The 12764-nt window shown below is 36.4% G+C and overlaps 1 protein-coding gene across 13 annotated transcripts in view; it reads left to right on the top strand.

Annotated features, from left to right (window-relative positions):
• The window catches only part of Btbd8 (BTB domain containing 8), a 119072-nt gene that overhangs the window by 63542 nt on the left and 42766 nt on the right, over nt 1-12764 (top strand). For all 13 annotated transcript variants that reach the window (XM_087213111.1, XM_021255383.2, XM_013070889.3 and 10 more), the window contains one exon: nt 11542-11622. In XM_087213111.1, coding sequence (XP_087069237.1) covers nt 11542-11622 — 81 coding nt within the window. The remainder of the gene's footprint in view (nt 1-11541; nt 11623-12764) is intronic.

Consider the following 12764-nt stretch of genomic DNA (forward strand, 5'->3'; position numbering starts at 1 on the left):
CAATACCAGGATAGCAGTGCCTGCTTTGCATGATTAGTAGCTTCTTTTCGATCTGTGCAGCTGTTACTATTTAGGATATTTATATATATTAGAATGAAATTCTGTCTGTCCTTACAGAAAAAAGCACAGTACTTTTAATGTTAATAACTCAGATATTTTTCAAGAGGTATTGCTTTCAATAAGTTGAGATGGGAATGTTAGAGTTCTATAATCCTAGTTCCACCCATGCCCCAGATTTTGGAATTAGAAGGCTATAGTTGGAAAGAAATTATCCTAGTGAGATGAAGGGAAATTTTTTTCACATACTAGAATGGAAATTGAGCTACAGCCAACACTTCTATAACTCTATGTATTTCTGTTTTCATAAGTAAAAGTTCTACAGTGGTGGCATTAACTCTGGAGCATAAATTGGCTTTTCTCTTCTCAGAAGATTTCTGGGATTGTTTTGAGACTTTAGGATGATCTTTTGACGTATAAATCATATGTCTCTTCTGACTAAAATGTTTCCATGTCATTCTATCACAATTTGAATTAAACCCAAACTCTTTTGTTGATCTTTTCTCCAACAAGCTCATACACCCCTTAGGGCTTTTGTACTTGTTATTCCCTCTGCCTAAGAGCTTTTCCACAAAGTATTTTACATGGCTGGCTTCTTCTCATGCCTGAAATCTGAGATCATGTGTCACTGTCCCCAATTACCCTACCTAAAGTAGCTACAGCCCATGCTCAATTGCTCTTTTTTATATTATGCTCTTGTATTGTCTTCATGGCAATTTTGACTATCCAAATTACTTTCTTTATATATTTGTTTACATATTTATTGTTTATATACTCCTAGAATATTAGCCTCTTATATTCCTAGAATAGAACCTATTACTCAATACTGAATGTGAATGGATGGACAAATGATAGAATGAACGAGCAAATGAGTTTCTGTGTTACCATTCCCTACCCTGCAATTTAGGAACCTGAAACATTAAAAGGCATGGAAATTTTATATAGAGTAAGTGTGTGATTGGTTTTTGGTCTTAGATCCTTGTCTTCTCTTCAGTTCTTGTTTCAGACTCTGAGTACATGCGATATTTTCATCTCTTACTGGCTTTTATTCTGATTACATTTAGTTGGAATAATGCTTTAATTCTTACCATTTAAACTGTGGGCTATTGGAGTATTTGTTTTTCTAGATCAGTTGATCATGTTTTTATAAATCCTTTTAGTAAAAATATAAATGACTTACAACATAATAACAAGAGTGCAGAGTGCAGCTTAGTAAAACATTTGTTCATACATCAGGAAAATAGTCTCTTGCTGTTTTGTTTGGGGATTGAACTTGGGTCCTTGTGCTTGTGCAGCAGGTGGTGAAACCACTGAGCTAAATCCCCAGCCCTCTTTTGCTGTTTTTATAGCTATCATATATTGATACATAGGCTCCAATGTCTAGATTTTGCTGCTTATTTTAATAAAAAAGACTTTATTTAGTCATCTTTTGCTTAAACATGTCAAGTCTTAAATTATTCTTTCAATATAATAGTTCTTATTAATGTTAATAAGAATGACTTGAGAAATCTGAGGAAAGGAGTATTAAATAGTATACATTCTAGTAATTACTCTAGTATTTTAGATTAACAAACTACAGATAATATGGCTTAGTTATTTTATGTTATTTTATTTTATTGATACCGGGGGATCGAACTCGGGTCCTTATACTTGTGGGGCAGGCGGCAGAACCACTGAGCTAAGTCCCGGGCCCAGGTTTAGTTATTTTGAGATTAAATCTTTTTGTATCCATAGTATGTAAATAAGACTATTCAGATATTTCCATTTTTTTCTAAGTATTAAAGATAGAATTTTGAATCAGCAGAAACTAGTACTTATCCATAGTAGAGGCCAGTAAATACATATTAAATTAATATCTACATACTTTCAGCTCACTGTTTCTATGAAAGTTTAGGAGGAAGGTTTGAGTTCTTCTGTGTCTAATAAGCTATTCATCAAACATTTAACTGAATATATATTATTTATAGTCATAGAATTGAAGTTGATAGGGAAAAGTTTTAGATAACTTAATAGATTGAATATTAAGGTAGCTGTAGAAGCAAAATAAGTAATGTGTTCTTTTAAGATTTGCTTTTCCCATAACTTCTTGTTTAAGGTGACAGTTATCTGACTCTTTAACCAGTAACTTCATTAACCTAACAAAGTTATAATGCCAGGGTGAATTTACAATGTATATGTGCTTATCTTGTGTCTGTGACTAGTAAATAGGAACTGGAATTGTATTTACACATTAAAGACCACTGGGGATGAGAAATGGCTAAAAAGGATATAAAAAGGGAAAGCTGAACAAAGGGGGCGCTGATACTAACCAGACCTGTTTCTGGTGTTCTCGCTCACGAGAAGAAATTTTATTATTTTATCCGAATTCTGCGTCTCTGTGTATTTCTTTCCGAGATTTTGCAACAAAGTAAACACCTGTCTGAGTCCTGCCCTTGGGGACTTCATTTGTTTTCTTCTTGCGTTTTTCATTTTGTTTCTTTAGCACATAATAGGTACTATACTTAATGATCTTTGAGGGTCTTATCAGCACTATCTCCATCAAGATTCTACTGCAGAGCTCCAATATTGTATAGAGAAAAGAAATTCTGCTGCTCTGGGGTATTGACAATTGTGACATTTTCCTGGTACTAGAGATACAAGGATAAGTAAGATGTGAGTACCACCTTTATAGGATAGAGTCTAGAAAGAGAGACAAATACATAAAGATATTGTAAGACACTTTGATAAATGAATTAATGAAAGTAAGTGTAGAATACTACTTAAAAGCCCAGGCTTTGGTATGATTCTGCCTTGATTAAATTTCAGTGCATTCCTAGCCATTTGACTGTAGGCAAATTATTTAATTTCAGTTTTTAAATCTATAAAAAAGATTAATAGTAGTACTTACTATTGAGTTGTTATGATTGTTGGGACTAGGTTCCTGACAGCAACAATCACCCGAGTCACGACACGATATAAAATCTGCAAAGAACTTTATTTTCTGGCCAGGACCAAATCCCCTCCAAGGAGACTGGCCCCGGACTGAACTTTTGGTCTGTTTTTTATAGACAACCCCCCCTCCTCCCCCCTCTCTAGCCCTGCAGTAAGCATATCTACAGAAGTGAGAAAGAATGAGTGGTTAGCATATCTGGGTCACCAAGTGCATGTTGTAAAACCAGCCCTCATAAAATGCAAACACCCATTCTGTTATCTACGACAGTGGTTAGCAAGTCTGGTGTACTGAGACATCACATAGGGGTACAAACATGAGATAAAACTCTCTCAGAGGACAGTTTCCCACCAGAACTGGGGCCGTTCAGACAAAATGGAGTCCCTTAAGCTAACTTAGGTCTCTCAATGATGATTAAATGAGCCAGTAGCATTGAAAGAGCATATTATCTCAGGGACTACCTCATAATGATTCCTCAATAAATATTAATTATTGTTTGTAACATTTAAGCTTTTGTTTTTGTTTCTGCATTGTGAGCATTAAGGAAAAAATCAGAGGTAAAGAGCCATATGTGTTTTGTCTGAAAGATGAACTAAGTGGAGAGGGAGAACATTTTAAGCATACTGAACAATATTGCAAAGGCATGGATGTATAAGGAAAGTAGTTCAAATATAGAAAATGAGTATATTCATTTATCTTGGAACAGCTACTAGAGAGGGCAAAATGGAAGTCAGATGATAAAGTATTAGACCAAGCTAAAGAATTTGGGGGTTTTTTTCTATGGGCTTTGGAAAATAGGTGAAGAGTTAGAGATGGGAGACTATATAAGACTTGTATTTTCACAAAGCTATTCAAATAGCAGTGTGGGAATACAAGTAGAAAATTTTAGGAAGGAAATCTATATGAGAGGATACTATCATAGTTCAGATGGGGTAAAATGAATGAGTGAACCAAGGCAGTAAGAAGGGAATCAGAGAGCAGAGGGTGAATTCAAGAAATTCTTAAAGGTGTAAATGACAGCATATAATGAGGGAGAGGATAAAATGAATCTGAAGTCCTGATTTAGACATCTAGATGAATAATGTCTGTGAGAGTTTTCATAGGGCTTAATAAATAGCATACTTCCTTCTGTTCAGAATAAAACAGAAGAATCAGCAGATGAACTAAGAAAATAATTCCTTTACTATTATTAAAAACTGTTAAAGCAGTAGAATGAGCTTTAATGGAAGATCCAAAGTTGGCTTGCTTACTGTATCCATTAAATCAGCCCACCTAAGAAATCTAATTCTGCATAGCAGGAGCAGTTTACCCCCATTATTTCTTCTCACTGGTTCAGTAAGAAAGGAGAAATCAAATTACCATTCATCTTGAGTTCAACCAATAGGTTGTTTTTCACCAGCCCTGATAAAACTGTTCCCCTTCATACAGAGGAATAGAGAGTGGGGCAAGATGCAAGTTACCCTGCGACAGTGTTGTCAACACAATAGAAATAACAGAAGACTGAGTTTGGAATGAGGAGGAGGAAGGAGCTACCTTAGTTCTTTTTCTGCTTTTAATTATATACACAGTATCACAGACTAGATAAGTAATAAAGAAAAGAGGTTTATTTTGGCTGATGGTGCTTTTCCAAGGTTGATGATCTATGTCTGATAATGGCTTTTCTTACTGATGACAGAGCAATGCATGATATCATTTGGTGAGAGATAGGGCACACTCAAGAGGCATGGCCAAACTGACTTTTAATCACAGCCACTCTGGAAGTAATCCATTAATCCATACTCACGTGAATGGATTTATGCATTCATGAGGGCAGAGCCCTCTTAAAGGTCCTACCTTTCAGTGTCTTATAGTGAGGATTAAATTTCAGATTCAGTTTTGGAGGGAGTAAACCATATTCAAACCATACCACAAGTCATGAATTTAGAATTTAAGATACAGGAGTCACGCAGAAGATGCCAAATCACCCCCTGCAGACAGGCAGGTCTGTGCATGCCCTACCGAGGTCCCGAGTGGCACGGAAGACGCCAAATCACCACTCTGCAGACAGGCAGCTACCTGGTTCCACACTACAAAGATGCAGAGGACACCAGACCACCAGACCAAGGTACTGAGTCCTGCTGCTCCCAGCCCAGAGGTAGGGGCTTCTGAGCCACCGTCACACTGCTCCTGGTCCAGAGGAAGGAACTTCCTGGTCACCATCCCTCCCGCTGCTCCTGGCCCACAAGAAAGGGCTTTTGGGTCACCATCCCTACTGCTGCTCCTGGCCCCTGTCCCACCTCTCCCAGATCAGAGGAAGTAATCCATGCAGGTGCTAAGAGCCCCCCGCCCCAGTCAAAATGAGAAAACACGTAAATAAGTCTCAAAACCAGACTTCCAGATCACCTACAGCAACCCCAAAGGGAAATGAAATGGAACACTCTGATACTCAACCAGCTGGACCCACTGAAATGGCAACAAAAGGGGATCTGGAAAAAATGAAATCAGAAATAATTTCTCAGATAACAGGAGAAATTGTGCCCCTAGTGCAAGACATGATTAATAAATCTAGAGAGGAGCTCAGGAACATGATGGAATCCCAACATAAGAAACAAATGGAATCCATAAAACAGATGCAAATAGATTTCCAGGACATGAAAAACTCCACTGAAAGTCTACACATCAGAATGAGCCAATGTGAGGACAGAATTTCAGATATAGAAGATAAGATTGCAATTAGTGACCAGGAAAAGAAAAATTGCTTCAAAATTATAAGGGGACATGAGAAATCAATCCAGCAGCTGCTAGATGATGCAAAGAAGAATAACATAAGATTGATTGGGCTCAATGAAGAAACAGGAGAGAGTGCAGATGACATAAAAAATCTCTTCACAGAAAGAGTTGGTAGAAAACTTCCCAAGCAGGGGAAAAGAGCTTGACATACAGATAAGTGAGGCATATAGGACTCCAAATAGCCTTGATCAAAAAAAACCTACACATAGGCTTGTAATTGTTAAGATTCCAGAAACACAACAGAAGAACAAAGTTCTCCAAGCAGTCAGAGAAAAGAAACAAATCATATACAAAGGAAAGCCCATCAGAATCACAGCAGACTTCTCAACACAAACCATCAAGGCAAGAAGAGCTTGGAGTGACATATTCCAAGCCCTAAAAGAAAACACCCTCCAACCCAGATTGATGTACCCTGCAAAATTATCTTTCAAAATTGATGGAGAAATAAGATACTTTCATGACAAAGAGCACCTTAGGAACTTCATGAATACCAAACCAGCACTCCAAAGAATTTTACACAATATCCTAGGAACAGACATTGAGGAACACAACCCCAGGAAGCAAAGCAGAATGAACCCATCTGGCACGACAAGAAATTAAATGAAAAGGGGAGGAACCCAACAAAAAGAAAAAGTCATGGCAGTGACAAGTCAATACATTTCAGTTATAACCATCAATGTTAATGGTCTCAATTCACCAATCAAAAGAAATAGACTGGCAGAATGGGTCAAGAAGCAAAATCCAACAATATGCTGCATACAAGAAACACACTTAATTCAAAAGGAAACTCATAGACTGAAAGTTAAAGGGTGGAAAACAATACTCCATGCAACAGGAACCCCCAAAAAAGCAGGAGTTGCTATCCTCTTGGCAGATCAAGGAGATTTCAAACCAACACTGATTAAGAGAGACGAAGAAGGACACTGCATCCTTGTAAAGGGAAGAATCCAAGAGGAAGAGATGACAATCATAAATATCTATGCACCAAACATTAGTGCGCCCAAGTATATAAAACAAATACTAATGGACATGAAAAGTTATATATGCACTAATACACTTGTAGTGGGGGACCTCAACACCCCACTGTCACAAATAGATAGATCAACTAGACTAGAAATAAGTAATGAAATACTAGAACTCAATTGAACTCTTGAACAAATGAACTTAACAGATGTTTACAGAGTCTTCCACTCCACAAAATCAGAGTACACATTCTTCTCAGCTGCACATGGGTCATCCTCCAAAATAGACCACATACTCACACATAGAACATGTTTAAGTAAGTGCAAAGGAATTGAAGTTATCCCCTGTATATTATCAGACCATAGTGTGATGAAATTGGAGATCCATAGCAAAAGAAACTCAAAAAATTTCATAAACATGTGGAAATTGAACAACACACTTCTGAATAACCAATGGGTCACAGAGGAAATTAAAGAAGAAATCAGACAGTTCCTTCAATTAAATGACAATGACAATACCACATATCAGAATCTATGGGACACAATGAAAGCAGTCTTACAAGGGAAATTCATAGCAGTGAATATGCATATTAGGAAAACAGAATGAGCCCAATTAAACAATCTGATGCTGAAACTCAAGCTTCTAGAAAAAGAAGAGCAGGACAGCCCCAAAGCTCATACAAGGGAAGAAATTATAAAGATCAGAGGAGAAATCAATGCAATGGAGACTAAGAGAATGATACAAAAAATCAATGAAGCCAAGAGTTGGTTCTTTGAAAGAATCAACAAAATTGACAAACCTTTAACCAACCTTGTCAGAAAAAGCAAAGAAAAGGCCCAAATCCATGCAATTAGGAATGAAAAGGGTGAAATGACAACAGACCCAGCAGAAATCCAGAGGATCATCAATACCTACTTGCAGAACCTATACTCCGATAAGATGGACAACACATAAGAAATGGACAGATTCCTAGATACATATGAATTACCAAAGTTGAATGAAGAAAACCTAAAAATTCTGAACAACGCAATATCAACTAATGAAATTGAAAATGTAATTAAAAACTTATCAACTAAGAAAAGCCCGGGCCCTGATGGCTTCACTGCTGAATTCTACAAGACATTTAGAGAGGAACTGCTACCGCTACTGTTTAAACTCTTCAATGAAATTGAAAGGGAAGCAATACTCCCAAATTCATTCCTGGAAGCAAGCATCACCTTGAACCCCAAAGCAGAGAAAGTCCCAACTGAAAAAGAGAGCTATAGGCCAATCTCACTAATGAACATAGATGCAAAAATCCTTAATAAGATAATGGCAAACAATGCAGAAAATCATCAAGAAGATCATACACCCTGATCAAGTGGGATTCATCCCAGGGATGCAGGGAATGTTCAATATACGCAAATCAATCAGTGTAATACACTATAGCAATAGAGCCAAGGACAAAATCCATATGATTATCTCCATAGACGCAGAAAAAGCATTTGACAAAATCCAACATGCATTTATGATCAAAACCCTACAAAAAATTGGAATAGATGGTCTCTACCTCAACCTCATAAAAGCCGTCTATAAAAAACCAACAGCCAATATCATACTAAATGGTCAAAAACTGAAATCCTTCACACTAAAATCAAGAACAAGACAGGGATGTCCACTATCAGCACTCTTGTTCAATGTAATTCTGGAAATATTAGCCACAGCAATTAGACAAGAGAAAGAAATAAAAGGACTAAAGATAGGTAATGAAGAAGTCAAATTGTCATTATTTGCAGATGACATGATATTCTACATAGAAGACCCCAAGAACTCCACCAAAAGTCTTCTAGACTTAACAACCAAATTCAGTCAAGTAGCTGGTTACGAGGTCAACACACAAAAATCAATAGCTTTCCTCTACACCAATGACAGACTCACTGAGAGAGAAATAGGGCAAATAATTCCTTTCACAATAGCATCCAAAAAACTGAAATACCTAGGAATCATCCTAACGAAAGAAATCAAAGACCTCTTCTCTGAAAACTATGGCACTCTGAAAAGAGAGATTGAAGATGATATCAGAAAATGGACCGACATCCCCTGCTCCAGGGTAGGAAGGATTAATATAATGAAAATGGCCATACTTCCAAAACTGCTATATAGATTTAATCCAATTCCAATTGAGATCCCAGCAGCATACTTCATGGACCTTGAGAAAACAATCCAAAAATTCATTTGGAACAAGAAGAGACCCAGAATAGCAAAAGCAATTCTAGGTAACAGAGACATGGCAGGGGGTATCACAATCCCCAACCTGCAACTCTAATACAAAGCTAATGTGATAAAAACAGTATGGTACTGGCAAAGAAACAGACTTGAGGACCAGTGGAACAGATTAGAAGATGCAGAAACAACGCCAGACACACTCAGCCATCTCATCTTTGATAAAGGAGCCAAACACCCTCACTGGAGGAAAGATAGCCTCTTTAATAAATGGTGCTGGAAAAATTGGGCTTCAACTTGCCAAAGATTAAAACTAGACCTGTATCTCTCACCATGCATTAAACTAAAATTGAAATGGATTAAAGATCTAAATATTAAAATAGAAACTCTGAACCAATTGGAACAGAGGTTAGGTAGAACCCTTGAAGACATCAGTGTAGGAAAAGATTTTATGAACAAAACCTCAGTTGCCCGTGAACTAGCACAAACAATCAACAAGTAGGATCTCTTCTTATTAAAAGGCTCCTGCACAGCAAGAGAAACCACCAGCAGTGTGAAGAGACAACCCACAATGTGGGATAAAATCTTCACCTGCTCTTCCTTAGACAAAGGTCTACTATCTCGAATCTATAAAGAACTTCAAAAGATCAGACCTCCCAAATTTAAAGACCCAATCCAAAAATGGGCATCTGAAATGAACAGACATTTCTCAGACAAAGAAGTAGAAATAGCAAATAAATACATGAAAAAATGTTCAACATCATTGGTCATTCGAGAGATGCAAATGAAAACAACACTGAGATTCCACTTCACTCCAGAAAGAATGGCTACTATCATGAAATCAACCAATAACAAATGCTGCTGGGGCTGTGGGGAAAGAGGAACCCTGCTCCACTGCTGGTGGGAGTGTAGACTGGTGCAAGCACTGTGGAAATCAGTATGGAGATACCTCAAAGAACTAGGACTGGAAGTCCCATTTGACCCCACTATTCCACTGCTGGGGCTCTTCCCCAAAGAATTAAAAGAATCATACCACAGTGATATACGTGCGCCCATGTTCATAGCAGCACAGTTTGTAATAGCTAAAACTTGGAAACAGCCCAAATGCCCATCAACTGGAGACTGGATAAAGAAAATGTTGTTTTTTTATAAAATGGAGTACTACTCAGCCATCAAAAATGAGAAATTAGAGATATTTATAGCTAAGTGGATGCACATTGAGGCAATACTCTTAAGTGAAATAAATAAGACACACATGAATAAATTCCGAATAGTTTCTCTGGTGTGAGAAACTGAAAGTATATATAAGGACTAAATGTATAATAGGTAATGTGAAATAGGAAGAAAAGGGGCAAAGGGGAAGGAAGTGAGAGGGCTAGGTCAAAGGATAGAAGGGAATGGGATTAATATAAGAAAATGGAAAAATAGGAACAAAATCTTTGTAAATAGGGAGGAATGGAGGGGTTGAAGGGAGGGCTGAGCAAGAGAGAAAAATAAGAACCAAGAGAAACTATGTAAAGGTACAAATTTCCAATGATGAATGTCATTATATTGTATACCTAAAATGTACCAATGATTAGAATGAATAATCGAAAATGTGAAATAGGAAGAAAAGGTCCAAAGGGGTAGGGCTAGTGGGAGGGGCAGGGGAAAGGAAAGAAGGGAAAGGAAAAATGATGAGAAATGGAAAAAATGGAATTAAAGTCTTTGTAAATAGGGAAGGGTGGAGGGCGTGAAGGGAGGGCTAGGAATGCGGAAAAAATAAGAACCAAGATGCATTATATAAAGGTACAATTCCCAATGAGAAATGTAATTGTGTTGTATACCTACAATGTACCGATAAAAGAATTTAATTTAAAAAAAAGATACAGTAGCCAGTTGGTCATAAAAGTTAACACTTCAAAATATTTCCTTTATATCTTTACTTTTTCAGTACTGTAATGAGGACATTAGCCAAGCTAGAATCACTGATAAGTATTACAAATCAAGAAATGTGTATACACCACAGGGGTGTATAGTAGGGGATGAATATAATCAAAATACATGCATTGACCCTCCCTGAAAATGTAAAACTAGCGGAAAGATGGGAGAAAATGATCAAAGTATAGTCTGCCAAAATGAAATGCCTTAATTTGTATAAGTAATGTGTACTAATAAAAAAAGATGCGAGACAAAAGGAAATATGCACTGCAAGAATATTTTTAGTGAATATAGTTCATCTTTAAGACGAGAGACCATTTATCAAAGATGCTGAGGAGAGGATTTTCTTTTTCTTTTTGTGGTGCTGGTGATCAAACTAGGGCTTCATATATGCTAGGCAAGTACTCTACCACTGAACTACACCTCCAGTGAGTCAGAGTTTAGATGCTGACCTCTAACATCTCATCAACTCTAAAAGTCTAGAAAAAGATGCTCAATAAATAATCAGTGATTTGATAATATACTAATAACATTTTATAACTCATGTAGAAATTCACAAGTATGCTTCATTTCAATGCTATATGTACATGGATGTTGTTTGAACAATATAAATTAGAACTTTATCTTGGCTAAAAGTTTTATGAGACAACAGCATGTAAACCTTAATTATTTCTGGATTTGAATTTTGTTTTATTTTGCAGTATAAACCATGTAGAAATGAATGTTATGATGCATTTTATCTATGGAGGAACTTTGGATTTTCCAGACAAAGCTAATGTTGGGTATGTATTACTTTTTAATAAATTTAAATATAAAATCTTAATATTTTACATGTTTTGCTTTCTTATGTTGCAGTGTCAATGAAGTAGAAGCTTCCCTAAATTTTATGATCTATTTTGCTGTATCTTGAGTGTGTTTAAGGAATATCTAAAAATAAGTCATCTTATTTAGAATAAAATATGACATAGTAACCAGTAATAATAAGATTAAGAAAGCTCTTCATTAGACTTAAATTGTTAGAAGAATCTTTTTATTTCTTTCTTTCCCTCCCTCCCTTCCTAGATTTCTTCTGCAATACTCAAAAGGTTGAACCCAGGGCCTCATACACATTAGACAAGCACTCTCCCACTGAGCTATTTCACTGACCCTTTTTTTGTTTTCTTTTCTCCTTTCCAGTCCTGTCCTGTCCTGTCCTGTCCTGTCCTGTCCTGTCCTGTCCCTGTCCCGTCCCATCCTTTCCCATCCTGTCCTTTTGAGATAGGATCTCCCTAAGTTGCCCAGGCTGAGTTCACACTTGGAATCCATTAACCAATATTTTATCTAAAATTGAATACTATTTTACTACTTTATTTTTAAATTTCAAGGTTTTTTTAAACATCAAAAGAAAAGAAAAACCTTAATTTAAAGGATATAAAGGTATCCTAAAGACTAATAATTATGTGATTCTTGTATGTTATGTAGTGAAATACCATTTATGCTTCTGATATTCTACTAGAGAGTGAAATTCCCTCTTGTTCTTCTTTTCCAGATGTCTTCCTTTTTCTTTATATTCTAATATCAGACAAATGAAATATACCTTTTAATTTTAACAATTCATAGAGGTTCTTTAAATTTCAAACAAAACAAATATGTTTCTGGAAGGAACATATCATGGATCACAGGGATTAAGTGTTAAAGTTTCATCCCCTGGCAACCTACATGAATTTTTATTGTGCTTTCAAGGCTTGTAGGTTTCCTACCTACCTAAAATATGTGTAGGTACTTGAAAATACTAGCCAAATGAAAATACTAGCCAAACTCTCTGGTGATTTGGTGCTGTCTCTAATTTTAGAGTCATTTTTAGGTATTTTTGATATGTTAAGCATCAATGAATTCCCTCCTAAACTCTCATTATATAAATTTGTTACAAAGATTGATGTAACAT

This window comes from Heterocephalus glaber, unplaced genomic scaffold (genome assembly GCF_053883595.1).
Source record: "Heterocephalus glaber isolate CG9 unplaced genomic scaffold, H.glaber_assembly_v1.0 deba00001442, whole genome shotgun sequence".
NCBI lineage: Eukaryota > Metazoa > Chordata > Mammalia > Rodentia > Bathyergidae > Heterocephalus > Heterocephalus glaber.